At 35.3% G+C, this 19,943-nt stretch overlaps 1 protein-coding gene and 1 long non-coding RNA gene across 2 annotated transcripts; both read right to left on the bottom strand.

Moving 5' to 3' along the window:
- Window positions 1-3,858: 3,858 nt before the first annotated feature.
- On the bottom strand, window positions 3,859-4,470 carry LOC147504668 (uncharacterized). The gene has a single exon (XM_086605307.1). It carries the CDS (start codon window positions 4,468-4,470, stop codon window positions 3,859-3,861), a length of 612 nt encoding a protein of 203 aa, XP_086461433.1.
- Window positions 4,471-14,047: 9,577 nt separating this feature from the next.
- LOC147504667 (uncharacterized) lies at window positions 14,048-14,980 on the bottom strand. The gene is made up of 2 exons (XR_015220430.1): window positions 14,683-14,980; window positions 14,048-14,353 (listed from the first exon to the last, which is right to left on the bottom strand). It is a non-coding gene; the product is annotated as an uncharacterized LOC147504667 (long non-coding RNA).
- Between the last annotated feature and the right edge of the window lie 4,963 nt (window positions 14,981-19,943).

Below are 19,943 nucleotides of genomic sequence, written 5' to 3'. Positions count from 1 at the left end.
GATTTTTGAGCAGTTGTTACCATTTTTTATGATAGAGAGAGGCTAGTCTAGAACCAATATTTGTGACGTTTTTGAGAAAAAAAAATAAATGACTCTCACTCCGTCACGGTTTTGGAAAAAAAAACAGTGACAAAAGACTTTTTGTGACTGTTTTTAATTGTGATATAAAACCTATTTTCTTGTAGTGTATATAAAGATTTATTGCGAGCTGTTTTAGTGTTGTCGCGCAGGGGAAACGGTGGAGTGAGAAGACCTTTATCATTGATTTTGTCGTAAACTACCGCATATTTAGTATTAAGCGGAGTTAATTCAAAATCATTAAAAAACTTTCCGGTCCTGCTCGTGGTGCCTTTTTTTCTTATAAGGAGGCTTCTGACCGAGTTGCTGTTGATCAAGAGTCTGATTCTTCTATTTGTTTCGCTGATCGTTGAAATCCTTTCCTTTATTATCTTTGTCACGAGAAGTTCGAAGAGTCGTGTCATCCTTAACATTGATAAATTGTTGAACTCGCTGGTATAATGCACGTCGGGAAGATGGAATGTCCTGAACAAGAGAGTTGTACAACTCGTCTTTATCAAACAAGATAGCTTCTTTAAAAGCGTAGACCACCATTAGATCGGATTGCTCGGAAATCTCAGCTGCAGCTTGGCAGAAACGAGTGACAAAACTACGGAGAGTTTCATAATGCTGTTGCTTGATGTTGAAAAAAACCCGGACACCATTTGAACGTTTTAGATTATGATGAAAACGCTTCGCAAAATTTTCAGTTAAGTCCTTGAACCGACGACTAGATTGCAGGGGTAATTTGCTAAACCATACCAATGCTTTTCTTTTTAATGTAGAAGGGAAAAGTTTACGTTTGAAAGCATCATCACCACCCGATAAAACGAGTTTGTTGGTGAAATTAATCACACGAAGCATAGGACATCCCTCGACATCATCATATTGATCAAACTCAGGCTGTTTGAAATCTTTGTTGTGGGTAGCCCGTTGGACGGTGAGAGAAAATTTATCCAAAATACCATCTTCAATTGCAAGATTCTCTATTGTCGATTCAAAAGGATCACTATCAGGAAGGGTTTTTTTAATCATTTCTCTGACACGTTGAGGAGTCATCAGATCCATATCAGCTGTCTCATAATCATAATCGTGATGACGCCTATGGGAATGAATTGAACGAGAAGAAAATGATGAAGATTCATCGTGACTGTGTCGAGATGAATGTAGTCGGTACGTTGGGCCTTTAGTACAATGTTGTTCTGAATGATAAGAATCACGTCACTGAGGTGTTTCTTCATATTGATGGTTTCGATTATAAGTGCGACCATTATTCTGTTCGCCACCAGAATTCCTCAGGACTTGCCGATAATCTGTAGAACCTTGGGCAGTCGGACGATTATTAGCATTACCTTGCCATTGAGAACGTGACCGGTGGGTTGGTTGTTTCTCGGCAGAGGTCGTGGAATTCTGCGCCCATTACTTGGAACTCGTTAATGGCTCTTGCGAATATCGTGAATCTCATCCTCACTACTTAAATGATCCCACACACTATTATGTCATTGGCGTGTGTTACGTTGTGGTGTGACAGATACAACATCATCTGCGAGTGGAATAGGTCGTTTCAGACGACGCTTGTAGTAGTTGTTCTGTTTTCGGACACTCTTGAACTTTTTAAGAAGTGCTTTGCGAGATATTTGACTTACATTATCTGCATCAGATGATGGAGAATCGTCAGAAGCAATAACCTCACGCTGAATAATTTGGCGCATTGGTGGAACAACAGTAGGGTCGCGTGCAACCTGTTGTAGAAAAGGAGTAGGAGGGATTGGTTCGTTATCACCAACTTGACCTTGACCATCATGTTCGTGATGATCATTAGTAATTTCATCGAGACCTTGAGCTCTTCGAGTATGCATCATAATTTTTGCAGAACTTGATCGAGGGTGTTGAATAAAAACCACAGATGGCGCCAATTATGTTTCAACCAAATATGATCAAAACACAAAGTGGTGACGAAAGAGATGAATTCTATAGAAGAGTAGTGAGAAAAGTGATGGTGATCAAGAGAATGATGAGACTGTACTTTTCAGTTGCCTACGTACCCAAATTATCGATGAGATCAAGCCTCAAGAACGTAGTTCTATATATATGAAAAATAGATTGGTATTTATATAGGTATAGTAGAGACTTCTTGTAGCTCAAATAATTGTAATTGAATATAACTCTCAACTGATAATTATCTCTTTGATAAGAAATGAATCTGGACATAAATTAATATACGTAAGTGACAAGCCATATGGTTAAGGTTCAGCCTTAAACACATGAGTTAATGGGCCTGTATATTGATCCATGGTATTGAAAATTGGGTTTTAGCCCTGTCGATTAAACGAATAAAGTAGAGACTGCTATTAATGGACGTTTGCCACGTAGGTGGGGTGGTTGAAGCAATCTCCTTATTTGCCCAAAATTTCATCTTCATCTCCCTCGCTCAAGAATTAGTCTTTAAGATTGTGTTTCATATCATTCTCAATATAATTTCTTCAAGCACGAAAGGTTTTAATAAAAAATATTTCCAAACCGACTCCACCAAATTGTTAGACATATACCCCAAAACGACACTACCACATCGATTAGCCTAGTTCTAAACGACTCCACCACATTGATTCAGTGCACTATAGAGTGATATGTCTGGGCCGTCTAGGGATATGTTTTTGGAATTTATAGAACTTCGATTTCAATTAAAATAAAAACAATTACATCAAATAAAAACACAATTAATATATATATTTCGAATTTTTATCAGTTAAATTTGATATTTGTGGAGCAATATCATGAAATCTCATGTAATATGTAATGACATCATTTTTATTCTATGTGTCTTTTAATTGATATAATTGTGTTTTTATTTTAATTGTGTTTGTTGTTAAAGACTTGACAATTTTGATACCTTTTGAAATTGGAGAGTGTTTGAGAAGGCAAAAAAGTTGGGTCTTTGAGGATAAGGACAATAAGAGGTTGCAATAGGGTACAATTGATGTAGTTGGTGGTGCCAACACAAAATATGTATTTTAGGGCAATGGCAAATTTGTAATAATATTGTGTTTTTTTGGGTCTGCCCAACACAAAATGGACGGTGCGTAGCGATCTTTATTCAGATTTCTTTGCTCCTCATATGGTGGCGTAATATAGCAAACTAACCTAGTGGTTAGAGACTGTGTACCCTTGAGTTAGCAGTCACTGTGGGGTAACCAACTAGGTGCCCACCATTCAAACAAGATGAACTGAAGGTTTGAGTGCTTGCCGAACTTATAAGGTAGCAGGTGCAGATCCTGAAGATTGGAAGGCAATTACATACATCATACCTCGACCAAATGAACATTAATTTGTTTGGCATCAAACTAGACCAGATGGCCGGAGAGGAATCAGAGGTTTATTTTCACTGGACCAAGCCAGAATAAAGACTACCGGCATGGGCATAGTGAGTAGCCGCCCCCTTTCTAAAGTCTGCCCTACTATCCTAGCATATAAAAGGCATTACAGATGGCCATCACAGACAACCACATTTCTTGTTGTGGACTTGTGGCTGTAAATTTTGTAATTGCTACACTAACTTGGCAAGATGATAACGGTGATGCATTTCTGATCTGAATTACTTATATTTTATGTAACAAATAACAACAAACAACTCTAATAATAAACTACAGAAATAAAATGTTTCAATCAAGAATCCAATATTGTTATCAAGGGAAAAAAAAGATATATTCACCGATCTAATATGTTAATTCTTTGTTCGAGAGTAAACAAAGTTTAACTTTACAAAATTACTTCAACACCAACAACAAATCCGGCCTCTTTTTTTCATAGCTCAAGATTTGTGTTAACATATCCTGTTAATATTTCATGATGAAATTTTCTGAGAGAGCTAACTAGTGCATCCCCATCTGATTCACATAACGTTGATAAATCTAACTCCTCTCTCTTCCGATCTTTCAACGGCTTGAAGAAACAATGGACAGATGTTGTTTCCTCAAGATCTTCATCATCACGCATCCGTTTTCTCAAAGAAACACCAGCAGTTTCTCTGACTGACGAGGACGATGTTGATTCCTCTTCTTCTTCTTCTTCTTTAGTACTAGAACAACCACTCCAATTTAATTGACGTGGAACCACTTGGTTCTCCGCATCGCTAACACTATCTTCCTCATCTTCATTACCACCTTGACTTTCTTCAATTTCTTCTTCTTCTTCCTCCTGATCCCTTTGAATTATTCTGTTACCATTACTAACAACACAAACTTCACACATCGAAACCGTAGAACCAAGTTTCGGTCCAGAAGCTGTCCATGATGTTGGAAACTGACATAAATGACATAGAAGACTTCTTGTATGTTTCGCGACGAGGAAGTTTGCAGAATGGATCTTTGAATCACAGTTCCAACATAAACTAGCTTGATCTGATTCACAATACATCTTAGCAGGTAAATTGCATAGATCACATTCTTTTATCATTTTTTTTTTCTTTTAAAAAATTTATGTTCTTTCTGTAGTTTATAAAACAAGAAACTTGGCTGGAATAAGATGCCGCAGACTTTTTCTCCAGACGAAAATAGCCTTTGTGATATCAGTTTGAGTCCAGGAGATTGAGGATATAGGGATACTTTTGTCTTTTCAGTTTATGAAAAATCTTGTTTCACTATCCACGTGTAGTTTTGTGGTGAGGCTGATAAACTTTGCCTGCAGATATTTTGTTGGTTTTGAATAATAATTAGGTGACGTGGATTCATGTGTGCCACAAAATTGATTCGCATATCTTAGGCTGGTATCATATCTGAGTTTTGAGGCTGAGATTGAATGTGTGGTTGAACGTTGACGGGTGTTTGTTTGAGTTGTCAGGGTGGCCCCCTTTGCTATGGTGGCCTTGTGATTTGGAGCAATAAGTCTCTCCTTGCGTTTGCGTAGGTATTCTGTGGAAGGGTTATTGTTCGACAACTCTTAGCTCTCCCGTCTATGAAGAAAAAAACACGAAAAAATCTTTTAGGTTTTGGTCCTCTTAAACAAATAATAGATATTAGTTTATAGTTTTTCTAAATGGTTTTGAATAACCCTTAACTAAATGATTTAGGAAGACCAAAACCTTATAAGTCGATTAGTGCAGACTAAACTCCAAATATTAATTATTAAAGAAGACCAAAACCTAAAAAATGATAAATTATACTTGAAAATTGTTTCTTTCTTCACTTATTTTTAGCTAGATTACAAGAGAAGGAGTGCATATAAGAAAGCGTTAATTACTCAGTGCAGCAATGAGTTCTTACATTGTTTACCTTAGTGAGTTTCTCCTAAAGTAATAGGTGTTCATCATTCACCATAATCACTAAGGTAAGCAATGTAAGAACTCATTTGATGTATTGAATAAGGGACACTTTCTTATATACACCTCTTCTCTTGTAATCTAGCTGAAAATAAGTGAAGAAATAAACCACTTTCAAATATAATTCATCATTTTTTTAAGTTTTGGTCTTCATAAATAATTGGTATTTGGGATTTGGTCTGCACTAATGGACTTATTAGGCTTTGGTCCTCCTAAATCATTTTGACTAACGGCTACAAACATTTAAGACGATTTAGGAGGACCAAAGCCTAATAAGTCGATTAGTGAGGACCAAACTCTAAATACCCATTATTTAGGAAGACCAAAACCTAAAATACCCAAAATGAAAATAACCCACCTCGACCCCTAGATTGATATCATCAACGATGAAAATTAATTCCTAAAAAATAACGATCCAATCCCCAAAACAAGACACAATTAAAAGTAAAAGCCAATTCATATACACAATAAATAAAACCAAACTTTATATTTCCATGTTTTATGTTTTTCGCAAATATATAACAATAAAAAATAATAATAAAAAATAGTATGTTCTCTTTAAGAAAAAGCTTTTGTGCACAAGACGAGGATTCAATTTTTGAGTTGATTTGAGGTTATTACGGATAATACATAACACAACCAATTTTGAAATTTATCACAATATTAATTTTTTTGGTAGAAGGATTTATTTCTATAGTTGATAAAGAAGAAGGCCAATATTGTAATTAAGTAAAATATTAACCCGGACTGGGGGGCTATGTCAAATGATTTTAAAAATGGGGTGTTAAGTTAAAATGCTACATGGTTTTTGGGGTTTAGTCAAAAAACCCATTTTAAAAATCTCAAGTGAAATTTAGAGTTTTCAATAATTTATATTATATATACACCAATTTTCTAGGAACAATGGCATTAACAAATTTATGGAATTGGCAATTTGGCACCATCATAGGAAAAGAGTAGATGAATAATGGTTATTCCACCTATCTATGTCCAAATAGAAATTGGGTGGGAGTGTGGGACCCCATATCTTTTACATAATAACATTTTTATGAAAATAAGAGATCTATGGAATTCGTTACCGTGTAAATATATATTTTCACATTTTTTTTCAATCAATAGAAAAAACAAAGTTTTGTGAAACTCAAAAACTATTAAGAGAGTATTTCAACCTTTTACATTAAAAAATTGATTCTCACAAAAAAGTTTTGTCGTAGAGAATGGGAGCGTTGTGCTAGAATTATAGTTGGGGTATAATCACATCCATAGTGTTAAATATTGGGATATGTGTATTTATCAATACTCAATTTCTTGATATGTATTGTGGATATATCCTCTCTTTGGAGATATTTTACTTTGTTTCATATGCAAATATCGTGGATATATCTAAAATATCGACAAATATCATGGATATTGTCACACCCCGAATTTCGACAGAATTCGGAAAAAACAACATTATATCCCGACTCTTCGATCTTCGAGGTGTGATGCACTATCCACTTCCAAAAACCCATAAACAGTTTAAATATGCGGATAATTAAAAACCAATAAAATTTTTAACTTAAACAAAAGTCTTCTTCATTAAAAAATTCGCAAATAAGATTAGGTTACAAATCTCCTTTCAACAACTCTTTAATTAAAATTACAAATGAAAATACCAAAAACATTGTCTAGACTAAAAATCTATATCACCTCAAGGGAAAACAAAACATATCCTAAAATGCAACGCTAACGCAAACCACAAGCAGCAACCAACCTTCTTCAACACTAAACATGTCAAGACTTATCAACTATGTTCATTTAATGAACATACCCGATAAGCAAACATGCAAATCGGGTCAACATTATAACAATGCTGGTGTGAGTAGCCCTAAAATAAAATATATACTTATACATATATATACACAATCCATAAGGCAGTTAGTTCCTCCACCGAGGTACCTTAACTTCCAACAACTAATACGACATCCTTAAGTACAATAATTAAAGTAGGTAGTTCCTCCACTGAGGCGCCTTAGCTTCCCAACAATAATACAACGACATGTAGTTCCTCCACTGAGGCGCTTTAGGTTCTAACTAAACTACTAACCACCCAAGCATATTTTATACTTACCGCATTTCATGCTCAATTACAGAGTGGGTCATCTCTGCACAAGTAATTAGTTTGACCCACCCTTCTGCAAAACCATATACAATCATCTATCTAAAGGTATATCAATAACCCACATATTACCATAATTATATTATTTAAGGCTTTCTTTCGCCCCTAAAATCATGTCAGATCTATGTCTTACCTAGTTTCCCTAGCTACCACAATCGCTTCCCAACGCCGAACATGTACATCCACATGCCTCCCCTTACATAATGAACCACTCCGTGCGTAACTACCCTGAGCGGGATGTCGCACACTAGGCAACCTTCACACGAAAGCCATTATGTAAGTACTGCCATTATTCGGCATAAAATATCGCACATCTCGTTCTAATTTTGCGAACGGAATAATCATGTCACCATTCGGCTATGCTAGAAGGGCCATTCAGCTTCACTGAAACACCAGAAGGGCCAATCACATTACTTACGCCAGAAGGGCCATTCAAATTCACTGAAACGCCAAAAGGACCAATCATATCACATATGCCCATCACAAGGGCCAAATCACATGAGTTGTGGTAGCTAGGTTCTAGGATTTTCGTTACATAATTTATTCTAGTGTCATATATTTATATCTCAGAATAATTCTTATTCTATCTCATGCCAGTATACTTAATTGTACTGAAGCTCAACGTTTCTCGTTATAATACAATTCACATGATCACGTGCCAATACTATTCATTGCACGATATCCAAGTATCTCTATATCAAATCTCAAAACCTATTATTTCACGTGTCAATCATATATTGCACTACACCATATGGAATATCTCGAGCCTTCATAAATACTACCATTCATTTAAGTAGCAACTCATAATAGTAATCAATCATGTAATATATTCGTTCAATATATTTATGTGAACTCAATTCACCATCAAAGGCACGCATTATTTCCATTTGTACACAATATAAATAGTATATAAATACTCAAAATATATAAGTCCATTCCACCAAATATCAAACTGAAATGACTTTAAAAGAAAGAACAACTCAAGTCCAAATATTACGCATAATTATTCGAGTCCAAATCACAAGTCTTATAAGAATTCCCGTCTTGTTACGTGTCAATATTTATATGCTTTACACACTACTCACGTCAAATCTTAATTAGATAATGACAAACAAAGTAATACAATTTTCGATAATATTTTATTACTACATTTGTCCATATTCTTAAATATGTGAAAAACTGGAAAAAGTCAACATTCCACGGTCAACGGTCAAAGTCAAAGTCAATACGTCATTGTCAAAGTTAATACATCATTGTCAAAGTCAAACTGTTGTTTCCATGTTCAACAGGTTCATGGTCATAGCCATGGTTCATGGCTAAGGGCAAATGTGCATGGTTCATGGGCTCATGGCTAAGGTCATGGTTCGGACCCACTAGCCAAGCCCAAACCCCAAACCTTATAACCCAAAAGTCTAAATGTGGAAAGACCCATTGGACCCATTTTTAAGTCATATGGACCGGTCCAACAAAAAAGAAATGAACTGGTCCAACACAACTAATAGAATCTGGCCCAACAACTAATATAGGAACCTGCCCAAAACTAAATCAGATTTCGGCCCAACACATAAAATTAGATTTCGGCCCAAACAAAACCAAAAGGCTTTGGCCCAAAGCCCAAGCCCAGCCGGTCATCTCCCTCACCAGCTCTCTTCCTCCACCACAAGCCCAAATTTCGGCCACCACAATCTCCACTCCTCCGCGCATTTCAATCCAGCGGTTTCCCTCCTTATCACAAACCAAACAACATTAATACACAAAAAAACTCGATTCATTACCTCGATCCCCCTTCATCAAATCTAGATCTGATTTTCGCCGCCATTAACGCTGGATTTACAGCTTTCCACAGCCCCATACCTCAACACTCGCCCACACACTACAATCAACTATAAACTAGTCTAGATAAAAGCCCCACACTCCAATTAAACCCAAAAACAGCCCAACTGAGTTTTTCTCAAAACTCTCCACCGGCGCCATTAACGCCTTCCAAGCTTCAACTGCCCCGACATCAACAACTAACATCAAAACCCACACTATTCCCATACCACCCAACAGTTCGACCACCCATTTCAATCTCGATAGCCCCCCGACAGTTCAACCACCAAAAACACCAAATAACAGTTCAAAATAATATATCCATACCCCCACATTATCACAGTAAAACCGGACAGAGGAGGATTCATTACTTTGGGACTTTAGCCACCATTAACAGCCCCGTAAGAGTTTCGACAGTCCTACAATCTAACCAGTTTTTTTTTTTTTTTTTTTTTTTTTTTTAATACTAACGAGAAGATTACTAACTGAAGGGAATGAGCAGAAAATGAACGGAAACACTGTACTATAGTAAAGTTAAAGTTATCTCCGTGTATCGACGTGAAATGAAAACTAAACTACTCACTTGTATTAAAACTCGACGAATCCCTCATCGTCCGAACCGTCGCGCTCCCTTGCTCTAGCAATCCAGCTTCTATCTCTGTCTCCATTTTTATTTTATTTTATTCTCTAAAAACCCTATTCTCTAAAACAATGTGATTATATACTTGGGTTTGAAACCCAAGCCCAACACATACTCGGGCCCAGAAAGCAGGCCCACATATCCCAAATCCAATCTAGCGAATTTTAAATAAATAAATAAATTAATAAATTAATAACTAAATACGTATTTTAAATACGGGCGTTACAGATATTATGAACATTTCTTGATATATCACGATATATCATTTATATTTATTTGAAATATAATGGTAAATATTAAATAAAATTGTTACCTAAAGAAAATATCGCCAGATATCTCCAAATATCACGAATATCGCCAATATTTGCAGTCTTATATATCTCTAAACATATCGTGATATTTATGTACTTCTTGCTGAAATCTCGATAGATATCATGCTATATCATGATATATCGTGATATTTTGTACTATGGTCATATTATACCAAGTCTCTCTATTAATGTAGGAGTGTTTTAACTCTGGAATTTATCAAAGGAAATCGCTTTGGGGGCTTTTTTTTTTTGCAGGCAAAATGTGAATATATTATTATTAATATAAAGTTACATAGATAGGATTCCACCATAAGTAACAAAAGGAGATCTTTCTACACTCTAGGGGGATCTAAAGTATAACTGATCCACTAAGAGAAATGTGGATATATTTGTAAACACTAAGATAATGATGAAACATATGAGCTTTTTTTAACAAATAGTTTTGACATGGAAAATCGTTGAAAAGTAAATTATTATATGTATATTTATTATTAAACGCCTTGGATTAGTTGGGAAATACTAAGAGTGGAACTAACTACCTCGGTGTGAGAGGAACTACCTTGCCTTCTTAGTATGATTTAACTTGAAGAATATGAGTTTTTATAAATTGAGAAATAATGAGTTTACTTAAGTGTTGACAATTGAATAAACTAATTACGTTTATTCCTTTTAAGGTGTGTATACTTGTGTATAGACGTATGTCTCATTTCTGATATTGGTTTACTATGATCATTGGGTGCAAGCGGTAAATGATGTGTTTAATTTAATCTCCCTGCTGACATGTTCTACATTATTAAAGTTTAGTGGTTGGGATATAATCTGTTAATTTTATAATCTATAAAGATTTATTGTTTGACGTACTATTTGTTTGGTTAATCTACACTCTACCTTGAATCTCGGGACGAGATCCTTTTAAGGTGTGTATATTATAACACCCCGTATTTTATTCTTTTATTTTTCCTAATAATAATAATAAGTAAAACAAAAAAAAATTGAATAAACTTTTGTTAAGGTTAGGAAACCCCGTAGGTTAAAAGATAAACTCTCTTTCCTTGTTTTTTGCGGGGTTTTAAAACAAAAAGGAGTTTGCACGGAGAGTGGGAAAAAAAACACAGCGAGAGTTTTTCAGAGAGGAAAGAAAAAAAGGGGGTTTTACTGACAACAGAAAAGGAAGATTTTTCTGGTAGCTGGTTGATAGTCGGAGCGCGCTAAAGGTGAGTAGATATTTTAACTTTTACTAAACTGTTGGATTTTCTGGTGGCTTCCAACCTATAATTTGACTATACTAGATTTAAATAGAATACAAGTTGTATACTGTCTTGTTTTGTTATTCTCGAACCATGATGGATATTGTTATACTGTCAAAACATTGATATGCAAAAACTTTAGTGATTTTGGATCTGATTATTTAACTAACCAATGTAGTTATTAATATATATCGTCAAGGTCCTTAGTATCAGTAGAATGGTTGATTCTCTGTTTGAGTGTGGGCGTGTTAACAATTTTTGTCCTGCTCGAACTATTGTTGTTTTGTTCTTGGATTATGGTTGAACTGTGTGTGGTGAACGTCGAGATCATTGGTGGTGGTGGGATTATAGTAGGAGTGTTGTGAAGGTTTGAACAGCCATTAATGGCATTCAAACCAGAACCAAATCATCATGTTTTTTTTTTTGTGTTTGAATGATTGTTTGGTATGGCTTTTGTTGTGCGATTGTTGTTGGGTTGAGGTGGATTGTTGGAGAGTTGATTTCGTAGTGGGTTGGGGGCTGTTGAAGCTCCAGAGAAACCATTAATGGCGTCGATCCCATTTTTTTTTCAGTATAAGGGAATCGTGTTTTGTTGGTATAGGTAGGTAGGGGTTTTCAAAAGGAATCAAACCGCTGGGTTCATAGTGGAGATAGGTGGCCGGTGGTGGCTGTTGTGGTGGTGGAGGCGTTGCTGAAGTGAGGAAGAAGAAGAAGAAGACCACTGTTCGTGGGGTTTTGTTTAGGTGGGCTTGGGCTGAGCTAGTATGTGGGCTTGTGGGGTTTTTTTTTCTTTTCTTTTATGGGCTTAAGTTATGTTAGATTGGGCCTGGGAAAGACTAAACCCTTTGGGCCTTAGTCTTTGGGGTTTTGACCATAGTTGACTGTTGACTTTGACCCTGGACCGGTGCACTGCTGTTGACCAATCAACCCTTTGATTGTTGACCAGAGTTGACTTTTAAGTTGGATTATGTTTCGGTCTTTTAGGATAGGTCTAGGGCTATTAGCATGATTGTCTTTAGGCTAAGACCCTTTATATATACGTGTGTACGTATATTAAATACTATGTGATATTTTAGTTTTATATACGACGCTATGACACTTATACATCCATGAAATTAATAACGCGTAAACCAAAAATACAAGAAACAAGATACTCCTTAGTTCTCTGAAATAATATATACAATAAAATTCAATAATGCGTAAACAAATTTACAGCACCCTTTTAGAACTCTCCACGCCTCAAGTTTTGGATATGAGTCTTATGACTGAAGATGTCATGTGATAGGTGGGCATTTATTGAATGTGCCATAAATGACCCGTTAGCATTATAATTGGGTATTCATTGACTATGCCATGAATGACCCGGATATTCATTGAACGTGTCATGAATGACTAGATTGTTTGGACTGCCCTAGAGAGGAACTAAGGTATTCGCCTTGCGGGTTAGTTGTATTCATTGATTGTACGGGTGTGCTTGGACTTACATTTGCATACCTATAGGATATGTACATATGTTATATAAAATTACTAACTTTCTTTTCCAGGAGGGTAGGACTTAATAATATTTTGTGCAGGGACGCGGTCCTACCCTTATCCAGAAGTGGATATCGGTAAGTTTTAATTCAGTTACCTAGTTATTAAAACGAGTTATGATAATGAGTTAATATAATAGAAGTCTTGTTTGGGAAGAAACTATGCCGGTTGAAATGACGGAACTATCTGTCTCCCAAGCTGAAAAGGATTAAGTTATGGGAAAATATAAAGTGATTGTTTGGATGGTTAAAGTATGATATTGTTTTTATGTGGTTAGTCTACTCATATCAGCAAATTCCATTTTGCTGACCCATGTTTGCTTTGTTTTGGCAACGTGAGTGTGTTCTTGGGAACATAGGTGGAAGGCAGTGGAACCACGACGTTTGATTTGGATTTGTTTCTGGAGCAATCCGGGAGTTTTTTTTTAATAGGTCTGATCTTTTTGGAAGTATGTAATAACGTAGTTACATATTCATATGACATAAGAATACAATGTTGAAGACCTTTTATTCTTAGAGTTTGTTTTGATGGTTTTTGGACGGAAGATAGTCTTTTAATAAAGTGATGAAATTGAGAAATTATGGAGATATTTTGCTGTTAAGTTGATTATGTTATGATGTGGGTTTTCGGTTTTGGCATGAGTTGTATTCACCCCGTCATAGCTTGGGTTTTTAGACAATTGAACATAGGGATGTTTGAGATATTTATATTTCAAATATTCACTTTGTAATTGTTTAGAAAATCGGGCTATGACACGGTTTTTCCAATTTTGCAACAAAAGTAACAGGATATTCATTTCTTATGTGGTGGAGGTTTTCGTGCCCTTGTGGATGGCGGAGAGTGGTCCTGCAGCAGCCATTGTGGTTTGTATTTTTTCTTGGATATCGTCTATCATGGTTCATCACCATCCTCCGATATATTCTTGGGTATAGAAGGAAATCACTTTGGGGTTCTAATTAATAAATATTGCCTCCCTGTTTTTGACCGTCTTTACATTTTTTATTTATGTGTCCTAGCGTAACACATGGTGTTACAATATGAAGTAACACATACTAATAAGGCTAAGGAACGTGTATGGTAAGACCAAATACTAGAACAACTGATAGGCCAGGAAAAACCAAAAGAAAATAGCGGTGAGCAGGTGACACAACATGCAGTCGAAATGAGGGATCACTGAAGTCCAAAACCACGTCACCATTGTCTTCTTCGTCTAAACACCAGCACCGCTACAGTAGTTTTCTTCTTTTCTTTATCTCCTTTTCCCTTTTATATAAAGCTCATCTTTTTTGCCAAATAAAAATTAGATAATAATTAAAAACTTTAATCTCAAAATGCAAATTTTGATTAAGATAAAACTTTATGAACTTCCAATTCACGAAACAAAGTGGGTACTCTCATGTTAATATAGGAAAACATCTTATACTATGCCACAATTTTATCAAAGATTGTCCACACATATACCCATCATTCCATCAATATCAGTCAGTTTTCCTTTCATAATAGAGTTCACTTGTACTTAAATCAATAAGAGATTAAAAAATAGAGTTCAGATTTCATGAAATTCTAAGAGAAATCAATCTCAAAAACAAGAAATTGAGAGAGAGAGATACCAAATTTTTAGAAGAAAAGAGAGGAGGACAACTAGCTTAGCAGCTTGCGGTGGTGGAGGTTTAGGGTGGGTATATGTATATGGAAGGAAAATGCTTTGTTTTTGGTATTTGCTATGGGCATTTTCCATTTTGTGTTGGGCTGACAAAAAAAAAAGAGATTTATTATAAGTTTGCCATTGCCCTAACTTGTTTTTTTTATTGGTATACCACTTTTGACAATTGCCTAGGTTGTTTTCCAGGTGTTTTATTTTCTTTGGCTTATGTTATGCTTCAAGTGTAACACATTGTGCTACCCTATAATTTCCTTTCCCTTTATTTATCATTGGCCTATTTTGTTGGTTAGGTGATGTGGTTGGATTCATCTGTGCCACATAATTGATAATTGATACACATATCTTAGGCTTGGACACTTGGTATGATATCTTAGGTTTGAGGTTGAGATTGAATGGTTGGAATTACGTGAGTTTGAGGTGGTTCTTTAATGTTTAGTTGTCACAGTGGGGACCCTTGCTATTGTAATCGGCCTTGACTCTACTAATAATAAGTTTTCCCTTCCGCTACAAGCACCTTCCATTTTGTGTTGGGTAGACAAAAAAAAAAGATTTATTACAAGTTTGCCATTTGAGGTGGTTCTTTAATGTTTAGTTGTCACAGTGGGGACCTTTGCTATTGTAACTGGCCTTGCTTGACTCTATTAATAATAAGTTTTCCCTTCCGCTACAAGCACCTTCCATTTTGTGTTGGGTAGACAAAAAAAAAAAAAATTTATTACAAGTTTGTCATTGATCTAAAAATATGTCTCCCCTCGGCCTTGACTCTACTAATAATAAGTTTTCCCTTCCGCTACAAGCACCTTCCATTTTGTGTTGGGTAGACAAAAAAAAAAGATTTATTACAAGTTTGCCATTTGAGGTGGTTCTTTAATGTTTAGTTGTCATAGTGGGGACCTTTGCTATTGTAACTGGCCTTGCTTGACTCTATTAATAATAAGTTTTCCCTTCCGCTACAAGCACCTTCCATTTTGTGTTGGGTAGACAAAAAAAAAAAAAAATTATTACAAGTTTGTCATTGATCTAAAAATATGTCTCCCCTTCACACTACATAAAGTTAACCTGTTACAACCTCTTTTAGCCCTTCTCCCCCCACAATTATTTGGCATAGCTCGACCATATCAAACCAACGCCACCCTACAAGACACACGTAGGACTTTTGGAAGCTAAATGTTTATGTTTGGCAAATTAGTGCCATATGTTTTTAAGCCAGCAGGCGAAAATAGCCTTATGAATCCATCACAAAAGGCATGACTGGGCTTTGTTCATCACTGTTAATGGGCAATATCTTGCCTATAGAGATTGTTATGAAATAAATAAATAAATATAAAAACAATAAAAACAATAAATATTGAACATTTCAATAGTTATTTCTTTTATTTTTTAAAGTTGAATAAAAAAATTGAATATTATATAAAATAATTAAACAATAAAACACATTATTAATACTAGCAAATATGTACGCACTTTGCACGTGTACATGTTAGTGAATAGTTGATGTGCAAGTTCATTATTATATAGAGTGAGTACTGCCAAAAACCAAAAGTTTATATACAAAAGTGTTGAGATAGAGTACAGAGGTAGAAGTCACAAAGAACGCCTAAGAAAAGAGTAAATATCATATACAGAGATAGATACAGAACAACAAAAGAATGGCTAGTTGTTGGGAACCAAAAGAACTAAAGAGTACTATCATACACATATACAGAGCAGGTAAAGTTTGAGCCACTGAAGTTCTTTCTATCTGGCAAGTTCTTTGTTGAGTTATTTGTTAAAGCATTCAGCATACCAGGCTTGGAACATGATGACTTGCTTACTAATTCTACCACCTCACCACCTCAGTTTAGCTTTTCATCAAATGAAGAACATATTAGGCACTCGAACCTAAAAAACAGAGCAAAAACACACTATTACACATGAAGCTCTACATTGCATCCCAGTTCTGGTTTTGTCTCACCTCCCAATAGTGACCTGTCTTCCAAACTCTTGCCACGTAACACGACATATTGAGTAAACTGATAAATTCATAGCACACTTTTTCATGTTATTACTGAGTATGTTAGTGTGATGATTGCTCCAAGCATGAAGTGCAAGAGTGAAGTAGGTCAGTATAAACAACATTTCTTGTGTGAACTCCAGAGAAACCAGGCAAAGCTCCTTTTGTTTTTACCATAATTCTTTGTTGTATTTCTCGAAACTTCTCTAGATAGTGACATATAGTTGACCGTGACTGAAGACATGATTGGACAAATATATACAAACATGTGGTATTGTCTGCCCTTATAATTTCTTACATAGTTGTGATAAATGTTGTGTCGATTAGTTGTGGCAGTCCCACGATATAAAAGTTGTTCAAGAATTTTTGTTTTTACAACATAAAAAACACAAGGATTAGTCAATAAGACATAATGTTGTAGTGGAAGATCAATGTCAATACTAAGTTTTTCAGTATATATAGCATAATAATTATTATGAAAGAAAAAATATTAAAGTGAGAAATAGTCAAGTTAAATGAAACAACAATACAAACGGGAAGTCTATAGTACAACTACTACAACTAAAAAAAACACCAAAAAAAATTGTTACAAAATGTATATACCTCTTTACCTATACACAAAATTAAAATGGTAAACCATGTCCATACCGATTTAATGTTGTTGGGGAGTCTATAACACCATTCTTAAAAGCATAAGGAGTTTTGTTTTGTGGCATAGCTATATTAAGAGGGAAATGATCAGTAGACATGCCGACACTGTCTTGGAAGTCCAGATTACTACTTGTGCCTATTAACTTGAGAAAAAAAATGAAATATCCATACATCAAGCAAAACACGGAAATCGTGGCCATACATATTAAAGTGTTATACCTTGTGTACCATGAGCGAACGTTGATGGGGAGTCTATAGTAGTTTGTGATTGGAACTATTGGCGAAACAATGGCAGCAGTCGGTGGGTTATTGGGGTCAACTACATTACATATAAGTAATAATTATATCATACTTGCTAACCTAAATAACAATTGGTATACCAGCACTAGAAAATTTAGTAGAAAAAAAATCAACCTGTCATCATATTGAATGGAAGAGGACAGTCTGATGAAGCAAATCCATTAATAAATTTCTGAAAAGAGGTATTTCATGTTGAATAGGAGTTTGAGACTGTCCTGTAACTGCATTGCTCCCTCGTAATCGATTAACAGCTCTGCGCTCTCGTCTTTGATTCCTTCAGTGTTGCCTATATAATGTTCTCTGTTCATCAGTTAGTCTATGCCAATGTTCTATACTTTGAAGGTAATCACATTCTTGATCAACCCCCAAATGTGCATTTTATTACATTTACAATACTTCAATTATACCCTTTTTTATGCTTAATGAACAGATAACTTATAGCTTTTTCTACCGTTTGCAGGATACAGGCCATTTAGGACGTATATTCATAATACGTGCATTTTAGCGCGAAAAAGGACTGCTATTGACACTGCTTGGGAAGATTCCAGCTTAGGAGCAAAAGTGCTGATAAGTCAAAGTTAACTCTCAAATACTCAAGGACTTAAAGCTAAAAGCTATGGACTCAGGGACTTAAAGCTAAAATCAAGAATTCAATTGCATGGGCTTAGGTCAAAAGCCCACAAAGCTTAAAGGTTGTTTTTAGAATGAAGGGCAAAGATGTAATTGGTGTCCTATATAAACGAAAGAGATGTAGAGAATTAGTTATCCAATATTTTAGGGTCCAAACCATTTGGTTTGTTAGGAGTAGAGTGATAAACGTAAGAAGAATAGTTTTACTAATGAATAAAGCGATGAAACTCTAAACGTAAGTAAAACTAAACGATAATTAACGTGCCTAATTTATCAAAGATTTCTACTCTCAATCCTATTGAGATATAGTGGAGTAGATGATTCGTTCCACTCCTAGTTCTTCCGCATGGTAATGTTCTCTACGTATAAATAATCTTAACTGAAGTCTAGTGAGAGATTTACGAATTATAAACTAGACTACGATGCAACTACCCACAAGATGCAACTAGTCAACTAAAAAACAGCTATGGAAATACTACGTCGATTCTATGATAAGGAATTAGGGGGGGATTGATTCCATCTTAACTCAACTTAACTTACTAACGACGAATCGTCGTAATCCGAATTGAACTGCTATGCAGAACAATTGGTTCTTCCTAATCCCTAATTACACATGGCATTTCTACAAATTCATAACTAGCATGTGAACGATTAAACCCATTCTCATGGTGAACTAATCGTTTCTAGAGTGGAATAGAAATTATAACTATCCTACGCTAACACAAATCAAGCTTTCATCAAGACTTCTCAACCCCCTCTAATGGAGGTTTAGCCGAGAATCATTACGCAATCATTTTCGATTAAATTAAAACTAAACATACTATAAAGAATTGAAATTTACTAATCTAAATTAAACAATGATTAAAATCTAATTAATAATTAAGAAATGATATCAACACGAATTTAAACTAGATCTATAAATGTAATGACAGAAACCGAATTGAATAATAATAAACAATTTTATTAATCTAATCAAATGAATAACAATATTTTAAAGGTTTAATCTAAAACAAGGAATGAAAATGAAACTAAACTTAATTAAAAACAATTAAAACTAGATCTAGAAGCTATTCTAATGGCTACTTTCTATTCTAAGCTACTTTTATTTTCTAACCTAACTATCTATCCTTTACAAAGAGTCAAGCTTTTGTTTTTATACTTTCAGATCCAAAAATCGTGCATGGGCTTGGAGCCATATTTTGGGCCGGAAAATCGGGCCCAAAACCCAATTCTTTCAGTCCGAAAAGGGCTATTCAGTTAGATTTGGCTTTAGTATACTTTTTGTCCACTTTTACTTCTCTGATTGGGTCAAGGCTTAGACCATTGGAAAGCTCTTTCCGAGCCGGTCGTTTTGACATAAGGTAGGCCTAATTCCAAGGTCTGAGTCAAACTATACGGTCTTCAGAAGTTCTTCTCACTTTGTGCACTGTTTCTGCCTGCGTGGACTTTGACTTTTCACCTTTGACCGGGCTTTACAGAGGCTTTGTCCTCTTGAAAATTGGGCTTTAATCACAGAACTCCTTAGCAACCGACCTTTGCTCCTTTATCTCGCTAAAGTGGCACATTTCTGCACATAATAGACTTTGAAGCCTGGAATGCATAAAAATACGTAATCAGTGTTAACTCTTACTTAT

The sequence above is a fragment of the Coptis chinensis genome, chromosome 4, assembly GCF_015680905.1.
Source record: "Coptis chinensis isolate HL-2020 chromosome 4, ASM1568090v1, whole genome shotgun sequence".
Classification (NCBI taxonomy): domain Eukaryota; kingdom Viridiplantae; phylum Streptophyta; class Magnoliopsida; order Ranunculales; family Ranunculaceae; genus Coptis; species Coptis chinensis.
Note: the sequence above shows the minus strand (reverse complement) of the source record. Positions and strands in the feature narration are given on the sequence as shown.